Consider the following 26,621-nt stretch of genomic DNA (forward strand, 5'->3'; position numbering starts at 1 on the left):
ATTGGTGCTTAACCTACATGTGAAGAGGAATATTTAAAAAATCTGTATTATTCCTGGTCCACAGTCTGTGGCTCTTGCTCTTCTCTACCTAAAGATAGGGACATTATACTTTGGACCATATCCAAAATATGATAGTGCAGACACATTTTGGCATGGGAGAGGAGGGAATCAAAACAGACAAGCCATCTACCCAAGCCTCTTGTTGACAGATTCTTTCACTTCCCTTTCATAACAAAATGCCAGTATTTGCTACATCAGTGGAAACATCAACATAAATTGAAAGTAAAATCCCGAATCCATGGTGCCGACCCATTTTCAGTTTCTCTTCTACAAAGAAAAGGCACTTTTCTAGAAAATCAAGTAATAGCCCCAGTAGAACAGATTGACTAGTATGAAAAAAAAAGGAAATAACCATTTCGAATAGCAATCAATTTTGCTTGGATTTTGAATTGTGAAATAGTTGGTGAGTCTCTGGAGTTTATTCTTCAAGATGTATTGAATTTTATCCCTTGGGCTCAAGGGTAAACTGTTGCAAGAGGCATTATCAACAGAGACAAAATTTATTTTTTGATTGAAACTGGCAGTGAGTGGCGTATTGAATATATCAATGGTGGTTTTATTTTCAGTTTCTCTGGTGGCATCTTTTACAAAAGCCTAGAATAGAGCAAAGTTACAGTTAGATGGCAGAGGTATGTTGTAACTTAGTAAATTAAAAATTAAACAATAGCAGTTGTAAAGAACAGACATTTAGTATGACTGCTGCTAATGTAACTTCACTTTGGGATTTTAACAAACAATAGAAATCTTAGCAAAAGCCAAATTCTGATTTACCAGAACTAAGGCCAGAAGGGCCTAATAATAATAATAATAATAATAATAATAATAACTTGCAAATTGAAGTTGAGCGACTGTGGAAAAAGGAATCGAGTGTTGTCCCGATTGTAATTGAAGCCCTTGGAGCAATACCTAAAGGGCTACCTCGCTATTTGGAAATTCTAAAATTTATCAGATTTGAACATTCTGACTCTACAAAAAAACACCCTACTTGGAACAGCTTATATCTTCCGACGTTACCTTAACAGTTCCTAGGTTCTTAGTTAGGACTCAAGCTGCCGAGTTACCAACCAGCCCCAAAGGCTGTGAATCTCACCAAAGATTATCATCATCATCATCATCATCATCATCATCATCATCATATCTGGTCTAGGTATTCAATCAAACTATTCTAAAGATAAACATAACTTTGGGAATCTCCTTACCTGAATAAAATTAGTTCTCTCGTAATACCACAAGCAACATATTTTTTACTTGTTCTCATAAAAACATGCCACGATCCTCTAGCTAATTCTGCTTGGACTCTGGAACCAGACAGTAAAGAGGGGAGAGGAACGATGGCTACTCTACTGAACTTCACAGTCCATGGGACTCCACTTCTACGCTAGCCTGCTCTGCTCATGAGCAAGGCTGAGGAATGATCCATCCAAAGCTTTGGAGTAAGATCCAGCTGCTAGTCTACTCAACTTGTATGGGGAAGGAATGGAAGGCCAATGATCTGGCTTCCAGATCCCAAAGGGAGATAACAGACTAAACTAAAGAGAGGATTCACTTTTCTTCTAGTCTGTCTTGTTTCTGTTCCTGGGTTTGGAACAGAGGTGGTATTCAGCAGGTTCTGACTAGTTCTGGAGAACCAGTAGTGGAAATTTTGAGTAGTTCGGAGAACTGGTAAATACCACTTCTGGCTGATCTATTCTCTGCCTCCCGAGTCCCAGCTGATTGGGAGGGAATGGGGATTTTGCAGTAACCTTCCTCTGGAGTGGGGAGGGAATGGAGATTTTATACTATCCTTCCCCTGCCACCAGTGGTGGGTTTCAAAAATTTTGGGAACCTCTTCTGTAGGTGTGGCCTGCTTTCCAGGTCCACTGGTGGAACCTCTTCTAACCGGTTCGGTAGATTTGACGAACCGGTTCTACCAAATAGGTGTGAACTGGTAGGAACCCACCTCTGCCTGCCATGCCCACCAAGTCACGCCCACCAAGCCACCCCCACTGAACCAGTAGTAAAAAAAATTGAATCCCACCATTGGTTTGGAAGAAAGGAGAACCCAGACTCTTCTCACCCCCCACCCCGCAGCAAACTAACAAATCCATTGTCTAATGTTAAAGTCTGAATGCAGCCTTTCCAGTTGTTTTACTGACATAACTCCTAGAGGGAACAAATCCATGTATAATTATTTATCTATATACCTCTCTAGCTATCCACACATTCATCCGTTCACTGAAAATGCTTATTCACTACATGATCTGATTGAACAAGGTTTACCTTTTGGGTCTCGTTAGCTGAATGTTTCTGTGATGTGATGTAATGAGCTACTGCATATTCCACCAATGCCCCAAATATAAAGCTGAAGCAGATGCCCAGATAAATGTCAATGGCTTTTATGAAACCATTGGCATTTGTCATTGACTTTCGGGACCCCATCATCAAAGTTGTCATTGAGAGCACTGTGGTTACACCTGGAAAATACAGTCGTGTTTTTTTTTACCACAAAAAAATGAACACCAAATACATTTTGTTTTTGTCTGAAATTTGACACAACAGATGGTTCTTCCATGGGTAACTTTGTAAGAAGCCATGGGTAATCATAAATACCAGGAAATTTTTGATATGTGAGAATGCTTTCTGATTTTTTTTTAGGGCCACATTGTTAAATCCTGAAAGCTTTTGATGAAATGATAGCAGAAAGTGTGTCCTCCATTTTTCCCCTCAAATGGATGAAGACCCAGAAAGAAAAAAATAAGGAAAAAACAGGAATGTTCTACATTTGGAAGAAAGGGACAGCTGTCCTATGGTGCTGCAAAACAGCCATATAACCAAATAGATTTTCCCCATAGCATTTATACTGTGGAAGTGGGATTAGATTAAAATCTCCATTCAAACTGTGACATTGTCAAGAAATAAAATATATTTTCTTTCTTTTCTTTTCTTTCTTTCCTCTCTCTCTCTCTCTTTTTTCATCTTCCTATCATCTTTCTATCTTTCCATCTTTTTATCCATCTTCAGTAAGTCCTTCTACCATCTAGCCTTCAAGGAACATTCAACTTGTTTTCAAATTTAATGCAAAGGGTCTTGGAATCTTACTCTTATATGAAGGAAAAGGATATCCTAGGACCTAGAACATTATTTTCTTTATATTACTGAAAACATTAATGGTGAGAAATAATGTAGTGATGGGCAACACATCTTTTGTGAAATTCAAAGTCTTTAGAGTTGACCCACTATTACTAATCCTCTGCTTGAGAAATATCTGGTGAATTTCCAAAACACTAGAAGACAGTGTAAAATATAAATACATAATATTCCATGTTTTGAGGTTGCTTCAAGGCTGACGTGCAATATTTTAAAATTTTCATTTTATATTTTTTATCCAATACTGCTTTTTTAGATACTCTGTCATGATGTTGGATAAGCTTATGAGATTCTACATCTAAACCATGCCAAAATCAAAATAATCAAGTCATGCAATATATAATTTTTTTACATTCTAGATACAAAGTCAAATAATAAATACATCTACAATCAAATAATAAATACATCTACATCACATTTCCAATGTGAAATTGTGGTGGCTATTCATTTAGTTCATTTTAGTAGCGTAACGTTTTAATTCTTACATTTAACATAATCTGTGTTTTTATCTAAGCAAAGTTTTCCTCAGTCACTTTGCATCCATAAAACAAGTGTGTCTTTTTCATGTCACTCACCAATACACGTTCGTGCAGGAACTGAATCCAGGGTGATCCAGAAAGAAACCCAAGACAAAATGACAAGCAGACTGCTTGGCACATAAGTCTCCAGAATAAAATAAAGGATATTTCTCTTGAGCTCAAATTGCAGGACCAATCTTGAATAAATGCCTGGTCCAAGAAAGAAAAAATAGAATATATTCTTATACTCTTCTTCCAGAGAAGGAAATGATGTGCTACTTCTCAGTAGACACTAGACTACTCTAGTAATCCTTGTGACATGGTAATAATATAAAGTAGTGTCAAGTGTAAAGGCTGAGCATATGATTTTGACAGGGTATCTTGCAGAAACTGAGGGAGCAGAGCAGAACTATTTCATATTCCTTGGCTTTGCCTGCACTGGATTTCTTCTTGTAAATGATGAGTAAAATGAGGGGAGGGTTTTGAAGAACATTCCACAAATCTCCCCTTTATCCTCCAGAGGAACCCTTGGCTGTAACACTGAGATGTCCATGACAGCCAATTAACTTAGAAATAGCTAAGAGACTGTCATCGTAACTGCCATGCAACCAGGCTAGAACAGAAGACTTAGAATAGATTTTATTCCCTACATCGACCATTTGGGCGAACCAGATGCTAATTTTACATCTGGTTCATCAAACTGGTAGTTGCAAGGAGTGGCTGGCCCCTCTCAGCCCTCCCCCGCCAGGAGTCTCCACGTGGCTTATTTTGGATGCCAGATAAGTGCAGGGCCCGCGTGGAGACTCTGGGAGGGCAAAAAACGGGCCTACCGGAAGTTCTGGAAGTCCAGAAGTCCGTTTCTGGCCTCCGGAGGGCCTCCGGAGCCAGGGGAAGCCATTTTCTCCCTCCCAGAGGCTCAAAGAAATCCTCCAGAGCCTGGGGAGGGTGAAAACACCCCCTCCCGGCTGTGGTGCAGGAGGCTGAGTAGGCCACGCCCACCATGGCCACGCCCACCCAGCAACCAGGCAGAGAATTGGTTGCTAAAATTTTTGAATTCCACACCTGAGTATTAGCCTTAAGATTAGCATTTCATCATGGCATGCAAAGCAAGAAAAGGTGACAAGTCATAAGCAAATCAAGGACTTCACTAAATTTGAATGCCCAGAACGGAGTCCTTCTGAATGCTGTGTTTATTGCAATATTCTTTTCTGAACGACATAGGTTCAAGCAGGAGAGTTCCTCCACAAGAGGTGATGAAACATCAGATACAGGTAGTCCTCAACTTACAATCACAATTGAGCCCAAAATTTGTTAAGTGAGTTTTGCCCCATTTTACGATTTTTCTAGCCACATTTGTTAAGTGAATCACTGCAGTTCTTAAATGAGAAACATGGTTGTTAAGTGAATCTGGTTTCTCCATTGACTTTGCTTATCAGAATGTCGCAAAAGGGGATCAGGTGACACCGGGACACTGCAACCACCATAAATGTGAGACATTTGTCAAGAATTCAAATGTAAATCATGTGACTATGGGGATGGTACAATGATCATAAGTATGAAAAATGTTCATAAGTCACTTTTTTCCAGTGCCGTTGTAGTTTTGAACAGTCACTAAATGAACTATTGTAAGTCAAAGACTACCTGTATTAAAATTAAACCTTATCCAAAGCAACCAGGTCAGAATTACTCTGTCACGGAAAGATTTCTACCATGAATCTGCTGAACTATATGCAAATGCCAGCTCTGACTTTTGGGTATACTGGGTGCCCAAATGGCTATTATAGAAAAGATCCACTGTGAGAAGCTGGCAACTCAGGGCAGGGCAGAAATCTGGTAAACCAGTGGTTCTCAACCTGTGGTCCATGAACCCTGGAGAGATGTGATGTCATCACAGGGGAGTCTGCGAAGTCTTGAAGAAATGTTATGATTTAAATCTTGAGTTAAGTCCTGGTGGTCCATGGTCATGGTTCATGGCCACCAAAAGTATTCAAAGGGCATCCGTAGCGAAGAAAAGGTTGAGACTACTGTGGTAAACCATGAAGCAAGATCATGGGATATGACAATAAGGTGCCATCAACTACTTCTCAATGTTATAGCATTCTCAGTTGTATTGTTGATATTGGGTATCTTTTCCTTCCAGTGTTTAAGGCTACTTTAGTCAGCAAATGCCTCATATAAACATTACTTGCAGAGCTCTCCTTGTTGGAGAAAGCATCAGGGGTGATCAGGGCACTGGAAATAGTTAGATCTGTCATAAATTCTGCCGAGGTGGCGCAGTGGTTAGGGTGCAGTACTGCAGGCCACTTCAGCTGACTGTTATCTGCAGTTCAGCGGTTCTAATCTTACCGGCTCAAGGTTGACTCAGCCTTCCATCCTTCCGAGGTGGGTGAAATGAGGACCCAGACTGTGGGGCAGTATGCTGACTCTGTAAACCGCTTAGAGAGGGCTGAAAGCCCTATGAAGTGGTATATAAGTCTAACTGCTATTGCTATTGCTCTCTACACCATTTTTACTTCCACTGCTGATTTGTTACCTGTTTCTTGACGCGACATGGTTACAAGAGTGTAAAAATGTTCCACTGTGTACTGTGAGAGTCGCACGTTCTCAAGGCCATGGACAGAATCATTTCCTCTCAGCCACACGAAACGGACATCGTTTTCATCATATCCCCCTAGCGATAACATTAAAAAGGAGAAAAGGTAGTTGAAGAAGGAGCTGAACACCCGGTGAGGATCATCCCTGCTATTGGCAAAAAAAGACCACAAGCTAATTAGCAATTGTATGAGAAGAATGCTCTTGAAAACATGCAAGCATGCCCACACTCTTTTCTTGAGTACCAATGTGGAGAATATATGTGGCTCAAGATTGAGATGTTGGGCTTTTGATGTTCTGTGAGCTTGTTTGTCTTCCTGCAGATGTTTCATTATCAGTGCACTGCATTGATGGTGGTATCTAGCCAATTAATGAAACATCTGCAATAGAAGCATTTTCACAGAACATCAAAAATGCAACAAACTTAGGTGTATTTTAAATTGGATTCAGAAGAGCTGGGAGATGGGAAGCTCACTTCCACGAGCCCACCTCAGCAACTCCTACTTTTGGAAGCTGCCTTTATCTTGAGAGGAATGGTGGTCAGCATTGCATTAGTGCAGCTAATTGATGTCAAGCCAGCTCATGGTAATTAATTCAGACTGATTATCCATTTTAAGGGGGAAATAATCAAACCAATTATAGGTTTAAGATGTAGCAATAACAATATTTGCATTTAGAGTGAAACTTACTTTCAAAGGTATAGACCAGGAGTGTCAAACTCGCGATGACATGCCATCACATGACATATCACAGCTTTTTTCTCCTTCACTAACCCAGAGGTGGGTGTGGCCAGCACGTGACACATCCAGCCTGCGGGCCACAAGTTTAACGCCCCTGGTATAGACATAATTCCTCAAAGCAAAAACTCTTCACTATTTCATAGAAAAAATAGAAAACACAAAATGCAGACAGATTTCATGCATTCAATCTGAATCTTGGAATAACTCCTCCTTCAACCTCCTAGCTGATGGGCTCTATGAGCTGTCATGTTCTTTTATCTCTTCTATATCTTTCCTTGATTCAAAAGTTTTAATTTATGATGGACTGTAGGGTAGCCACCTAGAGTTTTCCCTGATTGTCAATCTCTTGCAGGATGATTCCTATATTTCCCTTGCCTCATTTAGCATGACACCTTTAATAGCTCCTCCAACCCTTGCTGTTTCAGAGCAAATAAACAGAAAGTTGCTCAGTTCTCATTTTCAGCTGTTACAGGAATGCACCTCTAAGGAATCACTTGGCTAGATTGCTGCCCATGAAAATTAGACTAGAACAACAAGGGAAGAAAGAGGACTGCCAGTTACCCTAGTCATGTGAATTTTCCTTCCTTCCTTCCTTCCTTCCTTCCTTCCTTCCTTCCTTCCTTCCTTCCTTCCTTCCATCCTCCCTCCCTCCCTCCCTCCCTCCCTCCTTCCCTCCCTTCTTCTTTCCTTCCCCCTCCCTCCTCCACCCTCTCTACCTCTTAATAATGAAGATATATACTTTGAATGAGATTCCCAATCAATCTAAAATAGCTATTTCTATAGCAAACTAAATAAAGGTTTAGGATGCAACTGTCTAACCAATTCAGACATTGGGACAAGTCTGTCCCTTCCCTCATTCCTCAGAAATAAATCATTTCAAAATCCAAGAGGTACGCAGCTCGCCTAAAATCAAAGTGCAATAAACAAGCAAATATTTTAGCTTCTTGGTAATTTATGTATAGATCTGTCATTCAATAAAAAAGACAATATCATCAGTAAAAAAGCCCTGATGAATATCCCACAGTGAGAAACTATGTTTTACCCTAGGCAAACATGATTAAATCAAGTATCTAATACTACAGGAGGTTTTTATTCTCCCAGTACAATTTATCAAATCTCTTTCTTTCAAAATTTCTGCCTACCTCATAATAGTGATAGCAGCAGTTACTTAGGGAAACTATGTAATAAATGATTTGTTTTTCATCTAGAGGTTGTTCATTTAGTATATTTAAATTGCATTAATTCTAGACATTTATTGTACTGGATTCTCTTGTTGGCAATGAGCATATAGTTTAATAAGAATAATATTGCATGAAAGTTTGATACGGGAACCAATTATTTCTTCTCTTTTCTGTGCCAATATTTTTTTAAATGCTAAAACCACCTACATATTAAAAAAGGAAATTAATCATTACTATTTTAGTTTTTTGCATTGTAAATAATCATGCAAACTAATACGATTTTAATGTGAAAATAATAGTGACTTCCATTGGAACTTCACTCTGGTAGCTGAGAACTAAAAATTGGCCTTAATATAATGAGATTTAAGTAATTATTGAACTTGTTACCGAGGAGAAGAACAAAGAGAAAAGTCTTCAAGTTCTTTAGGCTTCATATGTGTGTCTAAACAGCAAGCACTGAGAAAATGTCAGAAAAGAAAGAGAAGCAGTTTAGGTGGGTATATATTGTTGACGCCTTTAAAAAAAAAATGATAAGAGGATGAGAAAATACTTCCATTCCATATGTGAAACGCTGCAATAAATGCCAAATAAGAGAGGAAAATGCTACCTCTTTTGGACATATTTAAAGCGGAAAAATTAGTGGCAAAGTCACAAAGATGCTAGCAAAATTGGAAAACTATATTACTTGGATGAAATGTGCTAAAAATGCCTTTCGTGGAAAGGTGGAATGTAACAAGTAAAGCTACTAAGTATCAAGATAGATGGATGGATGGATGGATGGATGGATGGATGGACGGACAAATGATAGACAGATAATATTCAAGCAAGTCTGTTTAAATTTAGCTGTAACATTGTTATCCAAAATGATATAAATAATACATGTAGAGTCTAGACCAGCAGAAGAATAGGGTTGTTTAGGAGTCAGGATCAATGGTCTCCTCTCGAGCAAAATTTGTGGCATAATGCTGTAATATATTTCAAGTGATTCCATTTCAGATTCAATCTAGTGGCAGAAAACCTGTCAGGTAATAAGTCAATTTAATAGTCACTTGTGCATTTTTTTCTGGATATTGACTGAGCTGATTAAGAGCCATGGTGGTGCAGTAGTTAGAATGCAGTATTTCAGGCTAATTCTGCCAACTGCTGAGGTTCGATCCTGACAGGGCTCAATGATGACTCAGCCTTCCATCTTTCTGAGGTTGGTAACATGAGGACCCAGATTGTTGGGGACAATATGCTGATTCTGTAAACCTTAGAGAGGGCTGTAAAGCACTGTGAAGTATATAAGTCTAAGTGCTATTGCTATTTCCTAAGATACTGTCACTCTCAGTTAGGTAGCTAGCTTCTAAGGAAATGTTCTTGCACGTGCACCAAGTTTGAAATTTCACAGGTTAAAAGTAAAAGCTGACAAGATTTGTTCCATCTTCCTTGTTCAGATTGCCATACTAAAGTGAGTTAAAGGATTTCCAAACTCCCCAAATCACGAGAGAAATTGCTTTAGATCGATGCTAACCAGTCTTCTGATGACTAGAAGTTCTAATCTGGCACTGACACTGAGTATGTACCACATCTGTCAATAAAGGTCCTTCAGTACAGATCAAGTACAATAAATACTGTGAATCTAGAAATAGATGATAACAACAGAAAAGATCTCCAAAGATCTTTGGTACACTTATATTTGATCCCAAAGGAAGTTAAATCTGTTTTAGAAGGATTTACAAGAAATAGATTTATCCTGTATCTCACCTGAGTCACAGAAATGTCCCAATCCATCACTGAAGTCACGTCCAAATTACTGTCTGAGCTGAACCCTAACTGAACTACCAATTAACTATGTCAAAGTAAGAGGCCAATTGATAAATAGATATAGATGATGGTTTGAAGCCCTTCCAAGAATGGTGGCTGCTCACTTGCCTAACCTTCCTTTACCCTAACAATTGTTGAGTTGTTTTGATGTGGAATGACAAAATTTCCTTCATTACACTTGAATTCCTTTGGATATTTCCTTACTTCCTTACATGCTGTTTTATTTCAATTGCAGATCCTGCAATGGGTCAGGAGTGTTACATTGATGCTGACCACATGAGGATTATTTGACCGAAATGGAAGACATCTTTCAAACCAGTATATTATAGAAGCAGAAGGCTTTTTAATTTTCTGCATCAATCAATGCTCTTCATTACATCCCAAAATGCTGTGGTGGCAATTCTTGAGAACCTGCTCCCATAATAGTAGCCCTGAACAAGGGAGAACTATTACAGGACTGTGTTTTGTAAAACTGTAACAATGATAGTAAAAGTGCATTGAATGCCCTCATCTAAAATCAAGAAATGTCACTCTGAGGATAGAAACCTAGTGCCACATCTGTTACATTTTCTGAAGTAGGCTTTCAAGACCTCAAGAAGCTGTAAAATATGGAATGACACAAAACAAAAGAGGCAACCCCCACACCCCACCCCCATTCAGCTTGTTTTTAGGTAGAGATCAGCAAATGTCCCACTCTAACACTCTTCCAGAAGGCACTTACTGTAAAACCTGGTTCTGCCAGCAGGCCTGGGGAACCCGGAGCAAGATGGAGCCCTTTAAAATGGCTTGTGTGATGTGTTGTTGCTGAGGCAAGGGGTGTGGAGCTATTATATTATTCTATTATGTTATTATTTTCTTTTATTGGTTTCATTTTTTTATATATGGTATTTTTATATCCCTGTTTTTATGCCTTGAGTTGCCATGTGCGAATAGTCGGTGATATAAATTTTCTAATAAATAAATAATTTTTAAAATGTAATGCTCGGGTACAATAAAGTTGGCATTAAAGAAAGAGGCACTGTTTCCAGATGCCTACTTGATTATAGTTAAAAGAACTAAGACAATAAATTAGAAGTCATCTAGGCATCTACAAAGAAAGGGAACCCTCTAGACATCCTAAAATTCAAGTCCACTAGTCTGGAGTATTCCAACACATAATCAGCCCATTCGTGAATTTTGAATGCATAAAGATGGCTGTAAAGTTGAGATGTTGGACTGTCTAGCTGAATATGGCACTGTTCTTCCCATGTTTTTCAGTAACATTAGCATGAATTAAATAATTCCATATTTTAAAGGATGAGTAGAAACCTTTACAGTCAAAAATACAAATGAGATGTTCAAATTGGGGATCTAATTATGCATTAACCAACTGAGACCAGATAAGAAGAAAAAATGTTCACTTTCCTCTTGAGTGACCTACTTACAGCTTTCCATCTGCAGCTTACAAGTCTGTGTATCCAGTGGATATTTGGACAGATCCATGTTACATGCAACAGTGGTGGTGATTCTGCAGAAGGAGAGAAGCCACATAGGTATTTATTGTGGGGCATCTGTATTCTTCATAGTAGTCCATAGATGGCAATGTTTCTCCTTTAAAGATCAAGCAACTCTTTTCATACTTACACTGGCTGCAAATTAAGCTTGGAAGTTTATGGAGTTTCTCAATCATCCAGATCATGGTTGTCCCAAAGGTGCTTTTTCCAAAAGGCAACTGGACTTTCCTGGTTTTTCTTTGAAAATATTTCAATTTTCATCCAAGAAGCTTCTTCAGTCCTAAGTTAGAACTGAAGAAACTTCTTGGATGAGAAGCGAAACATTTTCAAAGAAAAAAAAAAAGAATCCAGTTGCCTTTTGGAAAAAGCACCTTTGGGACTTCCTTTTGGTGGTTAGTGTGCGTCTAGAATAGCTTCACTTACAAAAATAAGAGGACCCAGATATTACTCCATTAGACACAAAGTGATGAGGTTTTGCGAGAATGAAGTGTACTCTAGTGCAGCCTTCACATTAGTGCCACACAACAGATCCTGGAGATCATACATATGGTTGGCCCATATTTTTATATAGAAATGAATATGAATTGCTTCTTTTTTGATTTGGAGGGTGTAGTGGATGGATGAAAGAATCAAGTTAGGAGTTTTTGACATGCTGAGCCCCAAAAGGTTTGCCATCACTAGTATTGACTGCAGTAATCTAGATGAGAAGATGTAAGATCATGGAAATCAAGCCATCATTACCCAGATAGGACCTGGATGCCAACATGCCAGCCTGAGCTGTTACAAAGCACTCCATGTAAAAGAACATTGTAGTTCTAATATCAAAGACGGAGCTTCAAACTTGATCCTTTAGGGGAAGATTAACCTCTTTGAAAGTTAGTTGAACCATTTACTATGGTTCTGTAGGCGTGGCCCGGCTTGGTGGGTGAGGCTTGGTGGGCGTGGCAGGGGAAGGATACTGCAAAATCCCCATTCCCTCCCCACTCCAGGGAAAGGATACTGTAAAATTTCCATTCCCTCTCCACCCCACTAACCTGCTTTCCAGCTCCGTTCTCCTGTGCAGGGCAACAAAAGAAGACCCAGCTGGGAAACTGATCAGCTGGGACTCGGGAGGCAGTGAGCCACGAGACTCACTGCCTCTCGAGTCCCAGGAGGGCAGATAGGGGCAGAGTCAGTCAGATGTGGCATTTGCCGGTTCTCCGAACTACTCAAGATTTCCATTACCGGTTTTCCAGAACTGGTCAGTACTGGCTGAATACCACCTCTGCAGCCCACCGGTTCTCCAACTGTATCTTCATCTTACTGGACTAAACATGAGCTTACCGACCCTTCTGCAAAACGGGTGTATCAAGCAAGGCAAGCAAGACTTACCGCAAAGCATACAAGACTGTCCCATTGGAAAACAAGCGTATAAGCCGATTCTCTGCTGTAACTTCGTGTAAGAAAGATCTTTTTGACTCCACAATATAAGTGTCAGGTACCCACAGATATTTCACCAGCCGGGCGTCCAGAGTAAAACTTCGGTTTCCCTGAAAAACGAGACGGGGATCGGTCCAGCGTTGTCGCAAATATATTGTTGCAGTATAGTCCTAGAAGGATGAGAATCAAGTCTATAATTTTTGTAATTTAAATAAAATTTGCCAAACAAGGTCTTTCAACAAGTAATGGTTTCACCATTTTCTCCAAAATTAACACTTAATATTTAACTAATTTTGACCCTTGTCTTAATAAGCAGTGTTTATAGGTATCCATTAGTGGTGGGATTCAAAAAAAAAATATTACCAGTTCTGTGGGCATGGCTTGGTGGGCATGGCATGGCTTGGTGGGCAGGGCATGGCTTGGTGGGAGTGGTGTGTCTCGGTGAGCATGGTGCGCTTGTTGTGGCTTGGTGGGCGTGGCAGGGAAAGATATTGTAAAATCTCCATTCCCTCCCCATTCCAGGGGAAGGTTACTGCAAAATCCCCATTTCCACCTGATCAGCTGGGACTCGGGGCCGATCAGAGGTAGAATTTACCAGTTCTCCGAACTACTCAAAATTTCCACTACTGGTTCTCCAGAATTGGTCAGAACCTGCTGAATACCACTTCTAGTACCCATGCTGGACCATGTAGTTCTCAAATTGCTCTATATTCTTTTTTTTTCTTTTTCTGTCCATAGGATTATTGAGTTGGAAGGGGCATAAGAAGTCAACTCCTTGCACACTATAGGAATCATTGATAGATGATTCCTGATAGATAATTATGCAGATAGTTAATTATGCAGATTCTGTTTAAAAAACAGGTTTTAGTGGGCTAAGAATTTCACATGTACTGTTTCAGGCCATGAATACCATTCCATAACTACCCAAAATTGTTTAAATTCATACCTTTCAGGCAGATGGGTGTGGGTGAATCTTTTTGTCTGCCTACATTTTTAGGTCATCATATGTCAAGTCAAATATGAAACATTCAAATATCAAGTTTTATTTTGGCTGAAAAAATTCACTAGATTGTTTTACAAGTTTATGATCTAGGGTTAAATTATTGTTCGAAAATGGAATTTTAATGATGTGTATGGATTACTTTGTATGAATTAAGGCTTTAAAATTGTAGAATACCTATGACAACTTGTTTTATATTTTTATTTATTGATTTTTCTGTTAAATCTCCTTTTCTTTTCTTTTGTGTTTGGTTTGTGTTTGTTTACCTATAGTTTTTTTTCCCTTTAATACTTTCCTTTGCTGTACAATTGTTTTTGTACAGATTTAATACAAAAATAATATTTATCTATGGTCAGAAACCAAAATTTCATACAATACCAAGTACCACAAAACACGAATAAAATATTAAAATGGTAGATTAGGTAATAGTCACAAATATTTACACATAAACCTGTAAATAACCACTACTAATTATAAGGATTTTGAAAAAAAACCTCAGTTATAATTTTAAATGTCAATAAAATACACACTCATGCACACATACACTCATACACACTCACATCATATGTATGTTTGCATAAAGAAAAAGCATTCAGCGTGCGGACTTTTCTTAACTTTCCATATGTTATCTTGGTGCTGTGAGAAAGAAAACCAGTTCACCTAAGTGACTGAGAAGATTCACCGTTATGCATTTCAAAGCAGTGAATTATTAAGCCTTGCAATGAGGGTGAAACACACACCCCTCCGAGCCATTTATACCTCAATTATTTATCTAGACCTAGAGCCCATTTATATAATGTTCCACATGAGACCTGGACAATACACATGATATACAATAAGAATCACTAGTGGATGCAGAAAATTTGTTGATTAATAGCTTTGGTATATCAGAAAAGTTAGCTTCCTTGAAAGATTATGTCAAGCGATCTAATGTTACCAGTATGTTCAAAAACCTCATTAAATCACACCTTTCTACTTGGCACTGTCTTTAGGCAGAAAAATGTGGTGTTTTAAGGGCAAGGCTATTGTCTCTGGATTCTTCCAATGTTCCAATGTCAGCCACATCTCCAAAGCATTTTGCTTTACGAACCATGCATTTCAACATTCCAAACCTGAAAGTGTTGACCATTTTGCTTCATGGAACTGTTCTGCTCTGGATGCCACACACTCCAAACTAAATCATAAACAAATTAGCAATGAAATAATGGTAAAGCTGCAAACTAGTGAACAATAACAGCCGCTTCATAAATAGATCTAGAAGATCTAGGATGAAAGGTAACTCTAAGATACTCCCAGGAAAAAAAAGTTGGGGCGGAAAAAATACTTTCCGTCCCGAGTCTAAATGTTGGTGTCAGATACACACAACACGTCTCAATTAAGGTTTTCACTAAACAATGTAATGCTCCATGGATGAAGTTTTCATGATTGATTGTATATAATAAATTGGTATATGACTAAACAAGGGTTATGCAGGAAAAAAAGAAAAGAAGTCATATCCAGGATAAGGAAGCAAATAGAGCACATCTCTTCTTAAGAGACATCATTTGTTTTCCTCTGGTCCATGGGGCAGCAATAAATAGCACTAGCAATAGCACTTATATACCGCTTCATAGTGCTTTTACAGCCCTCTCTAAGCAGTTTACAGAGTCAGCCCATTGCCCTCAACAACCTGAGTCCTCGGAAGGATGGAAAGATGAGTCAACCTTGAGCCTAGTAAGATTTGAACTGCCAAATTGGAGGCAACTAGCAGTCAGCAGAAGTAGCCTGCATTGCTGCACTCTAACCACTGCACCAACTCGGCAGTGGTTAGAGCAATAAAATATCTTTTCTCTATCCTCAAAGCCAATTGCTATTCTTTTTGCGAGCAGTGCCACCGTTAAAAATTTACTGAAAGTGATTGGTACATTTTCCAATCACATTCCTGTTGGGGTGGGGGGAGGTTTGAGAGAGATAAAAAAATTAAACCATGAATAGATGGGAATCTCTGCCTCACTTGCTTTTTCCCCCCATTTGCAGATCAGGTGGTGCAATCCCCACCCACCCCGTGACTGATGCCTTCGTCTTAACAAAGTGCCCATTTAATGCTCAACCTATACTTAGTGCCTGTTGCATCTGCTGCTGAAATTAAAACAAGTCATAGAGGGAAATCACCAGCATGAGAGGGGCGAAAGACTGCTTGTAACAGTCCAGAAGAGCTAAGGAGATGCCAATCCCTGAATCCCCTAATTATTACTAAACACACAGTAATGATTGTGGCAGGGTTTGTGATAGAAAGTGAGAGAAGACAACACTTAACACTTAATCAGCAAAAGAGAAAGATGTGTGGCTTCAGTTGTGGGTTGGGGATAAGACAAAGGAGATGCAGATATATCCCTCAAGAATGGCTAGTGAATCGCCATCAAGTTACAGCTAGATGGGGCTTGATTGAGCCCTAAAGCAACACTGATATCCCATCCTTTATCATGAAACTGTAAAAATAAAATCTCATGCATAATTAATGTCAGAGTTTGTTGCAGCAATCGCATCCAGAAAGCACACAGAGGTAACTGATTTAGCAGGATTTATTAACTTCTCTTTACATATAATATAACACATACAATACCAAAAGCAGATTTTCCAACATGGTAGTAAATACAAGCAAAACACAAGCAGAGGGAGAGAACAGTTTCAGTTCAGAGCAGCAGATTAGTTTAAAGACTCAGTGCTACAGAGCTAAGCCACACCCAGGTTCTTTGATGTCTCCTTGTTGCTCACACAGCAAATACTGTTTCAGTTTCCAAACAGTCCCCCGTTGGCTGACCTGTTTCCATGTCCATCCAAACAGTCCCCATTGGCTGATCTGTTGCCTATTCCAGTCTATGAATATTCATACTCTGACAATTAGTCACTACCAGTTCTTCAGACAATTGAGAGACTTTAGCCAACTCTTTTACCTGACCTGTTACATCACAACAGGGGTGGGTTCCGGCAGGCACTACTGCCGGTTTGCTCGTGTGCACACCACGCACAGATGCACAGTCAGTGCAATTGAAATTGTTCTGTGTATGCGCAGAACCAAAAAACAAGATGGTGGTGCCTGTAGCGCCGCCCGGAGAACCAGTTCAGGGGCATGGCAGGCCTGGATTGCTGCCAGTTCCAGCAAACCAGGCCACCAAACCACTACTGATTCAGCCAAACTGGCCCGAACCGGTAGGAACCCACCACTGCAACACAGTCTCCACTCTGAATATACATCAATTCCACTGACATGTTGGGGGAAAAGGTTCCTCGGGGTAGAATGAAGTGTGATTCTCAAATCCAGAATGTGAAACAAAATCTTGGATTAGAAGACCTCCAAAGTCCCTTCCAACTCTGTTATTCTATTCTAACCAAGTTCACTTAAATGCTCTCTCCACCAGTGATACAAATGCTCAATATTATTATTTTTTAAAGGAGGGAATTTAAAAAATGTTATTAAAGCCATGAAATTACTTTCAAGCTGTACTTCTGCAGTGCTAAGTACACTTACTAGAGAGAGAGCATCAGTGAACACACTGGAACTTAATTCTGGGTCAATCTGGATTGCAAATTGTTAGCAGTCTAAGGGACTTTGTATTCTCAAAGCTGCAGTAGTATACTATACTGTTCTATTTCCTTATGTGCGCGGCAGGGATTATTTGCTTACCATATCACTTTCTGAAATGCTGGAAATACTTGCAACATCAAGGGTCATTGCTATTGTCACAGGTTTTCCTAGGAAATGAAAAGGAAGTAGCATTATAGTAGCAAAATTATATTTCTTGTTGCATGCATAGAAACTCAGCAGATGTTTCTCACCCATCTCCAATAACAGACACTGATTTCAGTGAGAAATCAGGGAACAAGAAGAACAATAAGGGAGCCCAAAAGCAGCATCCTAGCATATAGAAATTCCTTTAGGTAACCTAAACCAGTGGTGGGATTCAGCCAGTTCACACCACTTCGGAAGAACCGGTTGTTAAGTTTCTGAGCAATTTGGTGAACTGATTGCTGGAAGAAATCATTAGGGCAGAGAACCGGTTGTTAAATTATTTGAATTCCACTATTGAACCATATCCATGATTTCACTTTCCATGATAATCCCCTGCAGCTCAGCAGAGGTCAACGTATGACTCCTTACATTGACCAAAGGTATATGTCCCTAATGCATGGATGTGTTTATCTGCGCAGAGAACACCTGGAAGGTTACGTCCACAGAGCTATATTTTCATGAATAAATATCAGAATCTTATAGAAACATGTTTCTGACTCTAGAGCTGAGAGTTGGGAAAATGCAATGAGAATTGGTGACTGGATTGAGCCCTAAATGTCAGGCAAAGATAAAGTTCTTCCCACCCTAAAGAGCAATCATTAATAAAACTTCTGGTCAAATGGACCAGATTCTTCATCCTGTATCCATTTGAGGACAAAAGGAACTGGTACTAAATGGGCATCATTTGTTCTTTTCTTTTTCTGTACCACTGAACCCAAACAATACATATGTCAGGGTTCCAAATAGCATCCAAAAGTAAATCAGAGTTCTAATTTATTAAGAGAGCCATATTGGCACATCTGGGAAAACCCGAATCTGAAAGCTTCCCGGTTTTCCCCACCGAGTTGAAAGTTCAAGATCTTGCCTCCACACCCACAAATCCATCACATGGTCCAATCTCCCACTGCCATGCTGGCAGTTCCACCCATCCAGTTCCGGTCAGGTACAGAGGTGCAGAGACAAAGGATGACCTTGGCTTTCTAGAAAGAATTTTGTTATGGCTACATAGTATGTAACTCCTTACAATCCCCCCTCCCATATTCCCACAATAGAAAATACATAGTAGAATAATAGAAAGTGTGGCACGCCAAAGTTCCAAAAGAAAAGATGGCTGCAGGCCTGACAGCATAATCTGGTTACATGTGCACATTAAGAAAAATTGTCAGAATTATGGAAGATGGTTCTAAAAACTTTACCCAGCCTTCCCATACAATGTGACTGTACAGAAGTGCTGATGCCCCCCTACCTAGCCCAGTTGTCTCCAGTCTGGGGCTATCCAGCTGTATGGCCTGGAAATTATGGCACTTGATGTCCGAACAATTTGAGAGCAAAAGTTACCAATCAGTTCAAAGTATTTTTTAAGCGGAGAGGTGATCTAAGCATTTAGACTGCAATACATTTTTCAGAATGTATTCTATATTAAGAATGTATTCAGAATCAAAATCTTCTCGCCAATAGAAACATTCACTTCAACAACTTTTCCAGGTTCTTCCTTGACTTTGAAATTAGAATTGAGACAGAGTTGTTGAAATGAATCATATGGCACAGGAATGAGCAAGAATTAATAGCCTAGCTAGGAACAAATCACACCCAAAAGTCTAACATTAACATTATTCTACTATAGAAAAGTAGGAAAATAATTTCTCCCTACAAAGACAAATGATTGTTTTGTTTGACTGAAACCACAGGAATGACTTACCACCAAAATTTGGCCGTAGATATTTGTTGTATCCCTTAGTAAGGTTTCCAAATCCAGGGAGGTAGGATGCAACTGGATAGTCAGCGCTGTGAACTTTTTGACACAAAATAAACTTTCTGAAAAGGAAAAAAAATAGCATAAAAGTAGCATAGTTTATCCGCTATGAAATTGTGCTGGCCATTACCAAATAAAGATTTCTTTAAACGAAATGGTGTATATCAGTGATTGCAAGACCTCTGTAGATGCCATATGGTAAACAAACAAATAAATAAAACCAAATAAAGATTATTTTTCTTGACTTGGCTATGAAGTTGCAATCCTGTTTTTCACCTCCTGTCAAACACTAAATATAAATTGCAGCATTTATCGATTGATCTCCAAAAGAGAGTACAACAGGGTATATTAAATTAGCAATAGCAGTAGACTTATATACCGCTTCATAGGCCTTTCAGGCCTCTCTAAGCGGTTTACAGAGAGTCAGCATATTGCCCCCAACAATCTGGGTCCTCATTTTACCCACCTTGGAAGGATGGAAGGCTGAGTCAACCCTGAGCCGGTGAGATTTGAACCGCTGAACTGCTGATCTAGCAGTAGCCTGCAGTGCTGCATTTAACCACTGCGCCACCTTGGCTCTTACAATTAGCCCATGATAATATTAAAATAATTGATCCCCAAATTAGTGATGATGGTAGAAAATAGAATGACCTTGATAAAATAAGTTATTTAACAATATCAACAACAAATCGGTGTATGACCAAAGGCAGCCATACATGGACCATGCAAAATTTAAATAATATAAAAAGTATTTTGCAGAGACTAAAAAAGGCCTACTTTGTGAAAATGTGTATTGAAATAAAAAGGGTAATGTTTAGGGAAGGACAAAAAAGCATTTAAACTGTGGTCCTGACAGATTTGGAGTACCCACTAAACCAAATTAAGTAACAATAATTGATACTGACTCATCAGAATAGATAAGGGCTAATTAGATAGGACCACTTGAAAAAAAGATAAACAGGGCAGGGGGAGGAAGGTGATAATTGCAACAGAAGGAGCAATGAAATGAGGAACGGAGGCTATAAAAGCAGAGTAAAAAGCAATAACAAATATTGGATTAATTGGGGGAGAGGTTCAAGATGTCACTTCCTTGGAATCATTAATTATGAAAATCTAGGGAATGCATGGCTCAGAGTTCTTTTGTGAGAAGAATGCAGACAAAATAGTAATACCGAAGACTTCTTTTGAACTTGGAACATCCAGCCATTGTCTCTGCACTGGGAGATCTTTTCTAATTGTAACCAGGGTAAAAATAATGGCTCAGTAAATAATGCAACAGAACAAAGCACTTCAAATGCTCTTAATAAGGATATGAGTTACTTATCCCAATCAAGTAATAGTTACTGCTGAATGCCTCCCCTTTGTTGGAGTGTGGCCTGGAATGCATGACAGTGCTCACCTGCCATCAAAAATCAGTGTAAATCAGAAGGTGTCATTTTCAACAGGAGGAGGAAGCTTTCTGACCAGAGTTTGAAATACATCTCTAGTAGTTAAATGATAAACTTGTTCTCCTGCCCTCTCTGACAGTATAATTTTGGATAATAAGGACATGTGGAAATAGGAACAGGGATTTTTAAAAATAATCCTTGTAGGAATACATAGTCTTCTGCCAATTGCTACAAGAGATTTTGGAGCAAAGCCTAGAAAGCATTGGACTGAAATATATCCTTCGTATTAGTACCCAAAGGATACTTGCCCTTTATGAGATGAAGAATCAGAGTAGAAAATGGGATATTTCTATGGGTTTATGTTCATGTGGGTGAGTATCAGAGGTGGTATTCTATCGGTTTGGACCGGTTCGCCTGAACCATTAGCAGAAATCACAGGTGGTGCCGCCCATCTGCCCCAGCTGTATGGTATCCCATTTAAGCACTTTTTTTTTTCCAAAAGCGCATATGCGGAAGGCTGTGCGCATGTGTGGAGGTGGCGCATGCATGCTCACATTTGTGAACCAGTAGGGAAGGTAAGTCAATACCACCCCTGGTGAGTATGGAAGAGTAGTATAGGAAAGGCTGTCCACAATGAGAGAAACCTATTTCTACTTGTAGGAGTAGCGTGTATGCTTCCAAATCAGTGTCCCTGCAGTTTTGTTGGCAAAATTTTAGAAGTGGATTGCCATTGCCTGCTTCGTAGGATTGAGACAGAGGGACTGGCCCAAAGTGATCCAGCTGGCTTTGTGCCTAATTTATAATCTCCTGGATTCTAACCTGGTGCCTTAATAACTAAACAAAACTGGTTCTCAATATTGTATGGGAAGAACTGTCTATGGTGGCAAAAAAATAGTAATCATGAGTCTGACAGCACTTTTTACTTCTACTGAATTCTTTGCTTCTATTTTACTAGAGTCACCCTGTTTAGATAATGCCAGAAGTGGTGATGGCTACCCATATCTGTTTTCACTGTAAGGAGAGGGACTTAATAATAACAGGCAAGCACTTTGCACCTTTCTCTGGGCTAAGAGAACAATCGAAAGGATGGGACAAGGGACTCCCCGTTGTCCAAGTTACCAGAGTTTTCAGGGGTCTATTTTAGAATCCAGATATCAGCAGCAACAACCACAAACATGTAGGACAGCATATGATATGTCCAAATGGACAGAAAGCATAAGAACATTTTATAACATATCAGAACTCAAAGATAAACTACTGCAGTTCCCAGTATAAACCATTAGCTTCTTTTGGCTTTAGTTTTAATCTCTAAGCAAACAGGGACAAAGCCCACATTGAAGCATTTGGATCTGAACAATAGAATATTTTCATTGGGAATGTGGGAGGGATTCGCTTCTCTTGCTGCTCGAGAATTAGCTGGTCTTATTGCCAACAAACACAATCCGAGAAGGATGCTGGACAAAGAAACTGTCCAGATTTTTTTGCATGAAAAAACAGATGCTTCCCACGTTTTAAAATGGGAACAACTATTCAAATATATGCCTAACATAAGGTATGCTTTCAGAGTGGTCATCTCAGTGGTTCTACTCTCTAGGAATCCCATGGCTTGGATGAAGCACAAAATTCAGTTGTGCTCATGTATGTTCCAAAGTATATAGAACAATTGCTGTGGCAATATGCCATGACCAGGGTTGGTATTCACTTACTTTCCCTACCAGTTTGTAAATGTGAGTGCACTCGCACATGCCCCATCCATGCATGCACTTGGCCTTCTGCGCATGCTCTTTGATTGCACGTGCGGCTTGCACACATGTGCATGGCTTGAAAACGTGCCTAAATAGGACGGCATAGAGCCCACCCATGATTTCCAACCGGTTCTAATGAACCGGTCTGAACCGGCTGAATACCACCTCTGGCCATGACTATTGAAAGCTATGGAGTTAACAGAACTCTTTCTTTTTGGGAAATGTTCAGTCTTCTTTCAAAAATTTTTAATTTGAATGACTGAGATATTTGTAACTTAGAAGCTGGATCACCAACAATTAATGCCTTCCTCCAAATTGTTTTCGCAAGAAGAAGAGAAAACAGCTTATCCCTGAAGAGAAGTTAGGAAAACAGAGACTTAAAAAAAAAAATTACTTGAAGCAAAATTCTTTTGACTAGGTGCAGAAGTCCATATCAACAACAACAGAAAATATTAACACAGCGTGCATATTAGAAAGGGGTCATCTTGGAAAGACGTTTGCATCTTAAAAGAAAATAGGGAAATCACAAGCACAGAACATTACGTACACCTTTTTTTTTTCTTATTATACTTCCTGCTCAGAAGAGAGATGAAATTGTAGTCAGACCAGTAAAATACTAGTTAGACAGCAACTTTAGAAAATAAATAGCTGTTTCCATTTCACAATTACAGGCCTGTACTTTCCATTATAGTGGTGATGCATTAGAATGAGATGAAGTTTATGGACCTTGTTAAACTTGGGTTGCAAAAATAGGCATGACCACTAAGTGGCATCCTAGAATTACTTTGTCTCTTTTCTGCCCTCTAGTGGTCATTTGGATATGGTAGCGTGAAACTTGAACCTTGGATCTAGAGAAAAAATGGGCCTTTTTGTATGTTTGTGTCCAGCTAAAAGAAAGAATGACTAGCCTATCTCTGTGGGAAGATATTATCGACTAGCTCCTTATTAATATTCCATGACATCATATAGATCAATATACATTGAGAAGATTGATTCTTCCGTGAAATTTATTGCTAGGTAATAAGCATAGAACTCCAGCCTGAAAATGGGCATTTGAATTGAGCAATCCTATGCTGCCTAGTTAGAAGTATGTGTCTCTAAATTTACTACAAGGACTTAACTATAGAATTGCAGCCTCTCTCTGTCTGCATATCGGGAGTTTACGTGAGTGATGGCTGTCAGTTTCCATGTGTAAAAGAGAGTGACCGGAGAAAATTAAGCTCATCTTGTACATGACTGCTAACTGGCAGACAGAACCTGAGCAGTGAGGTGGGTGTGTATGTGCCATTAGCTTGTCCAGGATCCTGATATTCAACTCATGCTGAGATGTACAATCATTGTCCTCTAAGTTGTCATCCCCATCCTTTGGAGGTATAATATTCCAAAATGTGTATGTATGTGTAGAATTATAATTGCTGGAATACTTCATTTTTAATCCTGCTGGCTATTGTTGCTGGAACTTTTGATGAGCTGACACCTCCATCCCGATACAAAGAGTTGTTTTGGATCATCCTGAGCTGGGATATAGCAGTTTATTATCTTCCTATTAATAAAACAAATATCCCATGGGGAAAAAGAGTTTTACACATTGTTCTTACTCTGGAAGCTTCTGAATCTTTATCTATAATCTCTATAATCTGGAAATCTGACTTAAAACATTTTAAACTCCTCATATGTCAACCCCCGAAAACTGTTTGGGTTGCATATTTCATACTAAGTCATCTTCCTGGACTCTAAAATCAACCAAAGTGGTGACTGCAGCCCTGAGACCAGAAGGCATATAGCACTCCAAAGAACTGCATCATCTGGCCTGAAGAACATCTGGAAGAGTAAAGGCATCAGCCTCACCACCAAATTCAGATTACTCAACACAATAATTTTTCCAATCAGTATTTATGGCTGCAAAATTTGAACTCTGAAAGAGGGAGATAGGAGAAGGATGGATGACTTTGAACTGTGATGCTGGAGGCGACTATTACACATCCCATGGATTGCAAACACAACAAACAAAGAAGTCCTAGACTAAACCTCACCAAAAATATCACTTGAAGCCAAGATTGTCAAACAGAGGCTGTCATTCTTTGGTCATGTCATGCAAGCTGACGCACTCGAAAAGTCAACCATGCTGGGAGTGATCAGTGGAAAAAGAAGGGGCTGCATTAGTACCTGCTGACTAGACATTGTAAAGGAGGACACCATGATGACTTTGCCACATCCCAACAGGTGGTGTGAGATAGATGGGCAAGGAAAGTGCTGATCCATGGAGTGCCAAAGGTTGGACATGACTAACAATGATTAGGTCATTTCTCCTGAACTCCAGCTATTTCAAAATTGATGTAGAGTAGAGTAGAGTAGAGTAGAGTAGAATAGAATAGAATAGAATAGAATAGAATAGGAGAGTTGGAAGGGACCTTGGAGATCTAGTCCAGGGGTGTGAAACTCGCAGCCTGCGGGCCAAATGCATCATGTGTTGGCCCCAGCCAGCGCCCAGTTTGGTGAAGGGGGAAAAAGTCCTGATACGTCTGCTGACGCTGCCATGATGACACGCATTTGAAGTCCATGTTCTACTCCAACCTCCTGCAGGAAGCCCTACACCATTTCAGACAGGTGGCTTTCCAATATCTTCTTAAAACCTTCCAGTGTTGGAGCATTCACAATTTCTGGAGGCAATTTGTTCCACTGATTAATTGTTCAAACTGTCAGGAAATTTCTCCTTTGTTCTAGATTACTTCTCTCGATTAGTTTCCATTCATTGCTTCTTGTCCTGCATTCAGGTGCTTTGGAGAATAGCTTGACTCCCTCTTCTTTGGGGTAGCCTCTTAGATCTTGCAATACTGCTATCATGTTACCCAAGGCTTTCTTTTCATTAAACTAGACATACCCAGTTCCTGCAACCGTTCTTCATGTTTTAGCCTCCAGTCCCCTAATCATCTTTGTTGCTCTTCTCTACACTCTTTCTAAAGTCTCCACATCTTTTCTACATCATGGCAACCCAAACTGAATGCAGTATTCCAAGTGTGGCCTTACCAAGGCATTATAAAGTGGTATTAATACTTCACATGATCTTGATTCTATCCCTCTGTTTATGCAGCCTAGAACTGTGTTGGATTTTTTGGCAGCTGCAGCACACTGCTGGCTCATATTTAAGTGATTGTCCACTAGGACTCCAATAGTCCTCTCATAGTTATTACTATTGAGCAAGGTACCACCTAAATTATACCTGTGTGTTTGGTTTTTCTTGCCTAAATATAGAACCTGTAGTAAAAAATGAAAAAATGTGCCAACTGTAGTTTCTCACAGTATCTTTATTTTTTCAGGCTAAACCCTCTGTCCTGCTTTTGCAGCAATCTGCTCATTTTTCATAGTACAGACATAATGTGCACATTTTAGCAGCAATTTCCCTAATATAATATATTTCTCTATGGGTATTTCACTGTCCCATGAATTTTTATATGTACTTTTCTCTATTCATTTATTTTAGATGCATGTTTTGATTGGAGAAGTGAATCACAACATTCAGAATAAAGTGAATTTCAAAAGGTCTCATGTTCAGGAACTGAAGATCAGGAAGATTTGCATTAAAGTATAAACTGAATAAATCTGAATAAACTGAATAAATATACTTGTGTTGAATGTATTTTTCAACTTACCCTTGACATAGAAGAAAGAGCCACACAAGGCTGGAGAAATAATAACTGCAGTACATTTGTGAAGATTATTTGGTGCTGGATGTAATTCTTCACTTATAGTCTATGAAGAAAAGCACAGAAATGGTAAATTTAATTTTATAGCAAAATAGCAAAATAGACCATTACATCAACTTACTAAAACTAAGAATTTCTACCTACTTTCACACTAGATAATTCTTTAAAAAAAAAACTAAAGCAACGTTTCTCAATCTTGACAGCTTTAAAATGTGTGGGCTATGATAGCTAGGGAATTCTGGGAGTTGAAGTCCATACATTTTCAAGTTGCCAAGGTTCAGAAATACTGATATAGAATAACAATTCAGATCATATCCAGGTTTGCTC

The 26,621-nt window shown here is 39.2% G+C and overlaps 1 protein-coding gene across 1 annotated transcript; it reads right to left on the reverse strand.

The window, feature by feature from the left end:
* Positions 1 to 348: 348 nt before the first annotated feature.
* Positions 349 to 26,296, reverse strand: GABRP (gamma-aminobutyric acid type A receptor subunit pi). The gene is made up of 9 exons (XM_032214462.1): positions 26,241 to 26,296; positions 19,404 to 19,519; positions 17,600 to 17,667; positions 12,888 to 13,105; positions 11,448 to 11,530; positions 6,238 to 6,375; positions 3,762 to 3,914; positions 2,320 to 2,513; positions 349 to 654 (listed from the first exon to the last, which is right to left on the reverse strand). The coding sequence occupies exons 1-9, from the start codon at positions 26,294 to 26,296 to the stop codon at positions 349 to 351; spliced, it is 1,332 nt and encodes a 443-aa protein (XP_032070353.1).
* Between the last annotated feature and the right edge of the window lie 325 nt (positions 26,297 to 26,621).

This window comes from Thamnophis elegans, chromosome 3 (genome assembly GCF_009769535.1).
Source record: "Thamnophis elegans isolate rThaEle1 chromosome 3, rThaEle1.pri, whole genome shotgun sequence".
Taxonomy (NCBI): domain Eukaryota; kingdom Metazoa; phylum Chordata; class Lepidosauria; order Squamata; family Colubridae; genus Thamnophis; species Thamnophis elegans.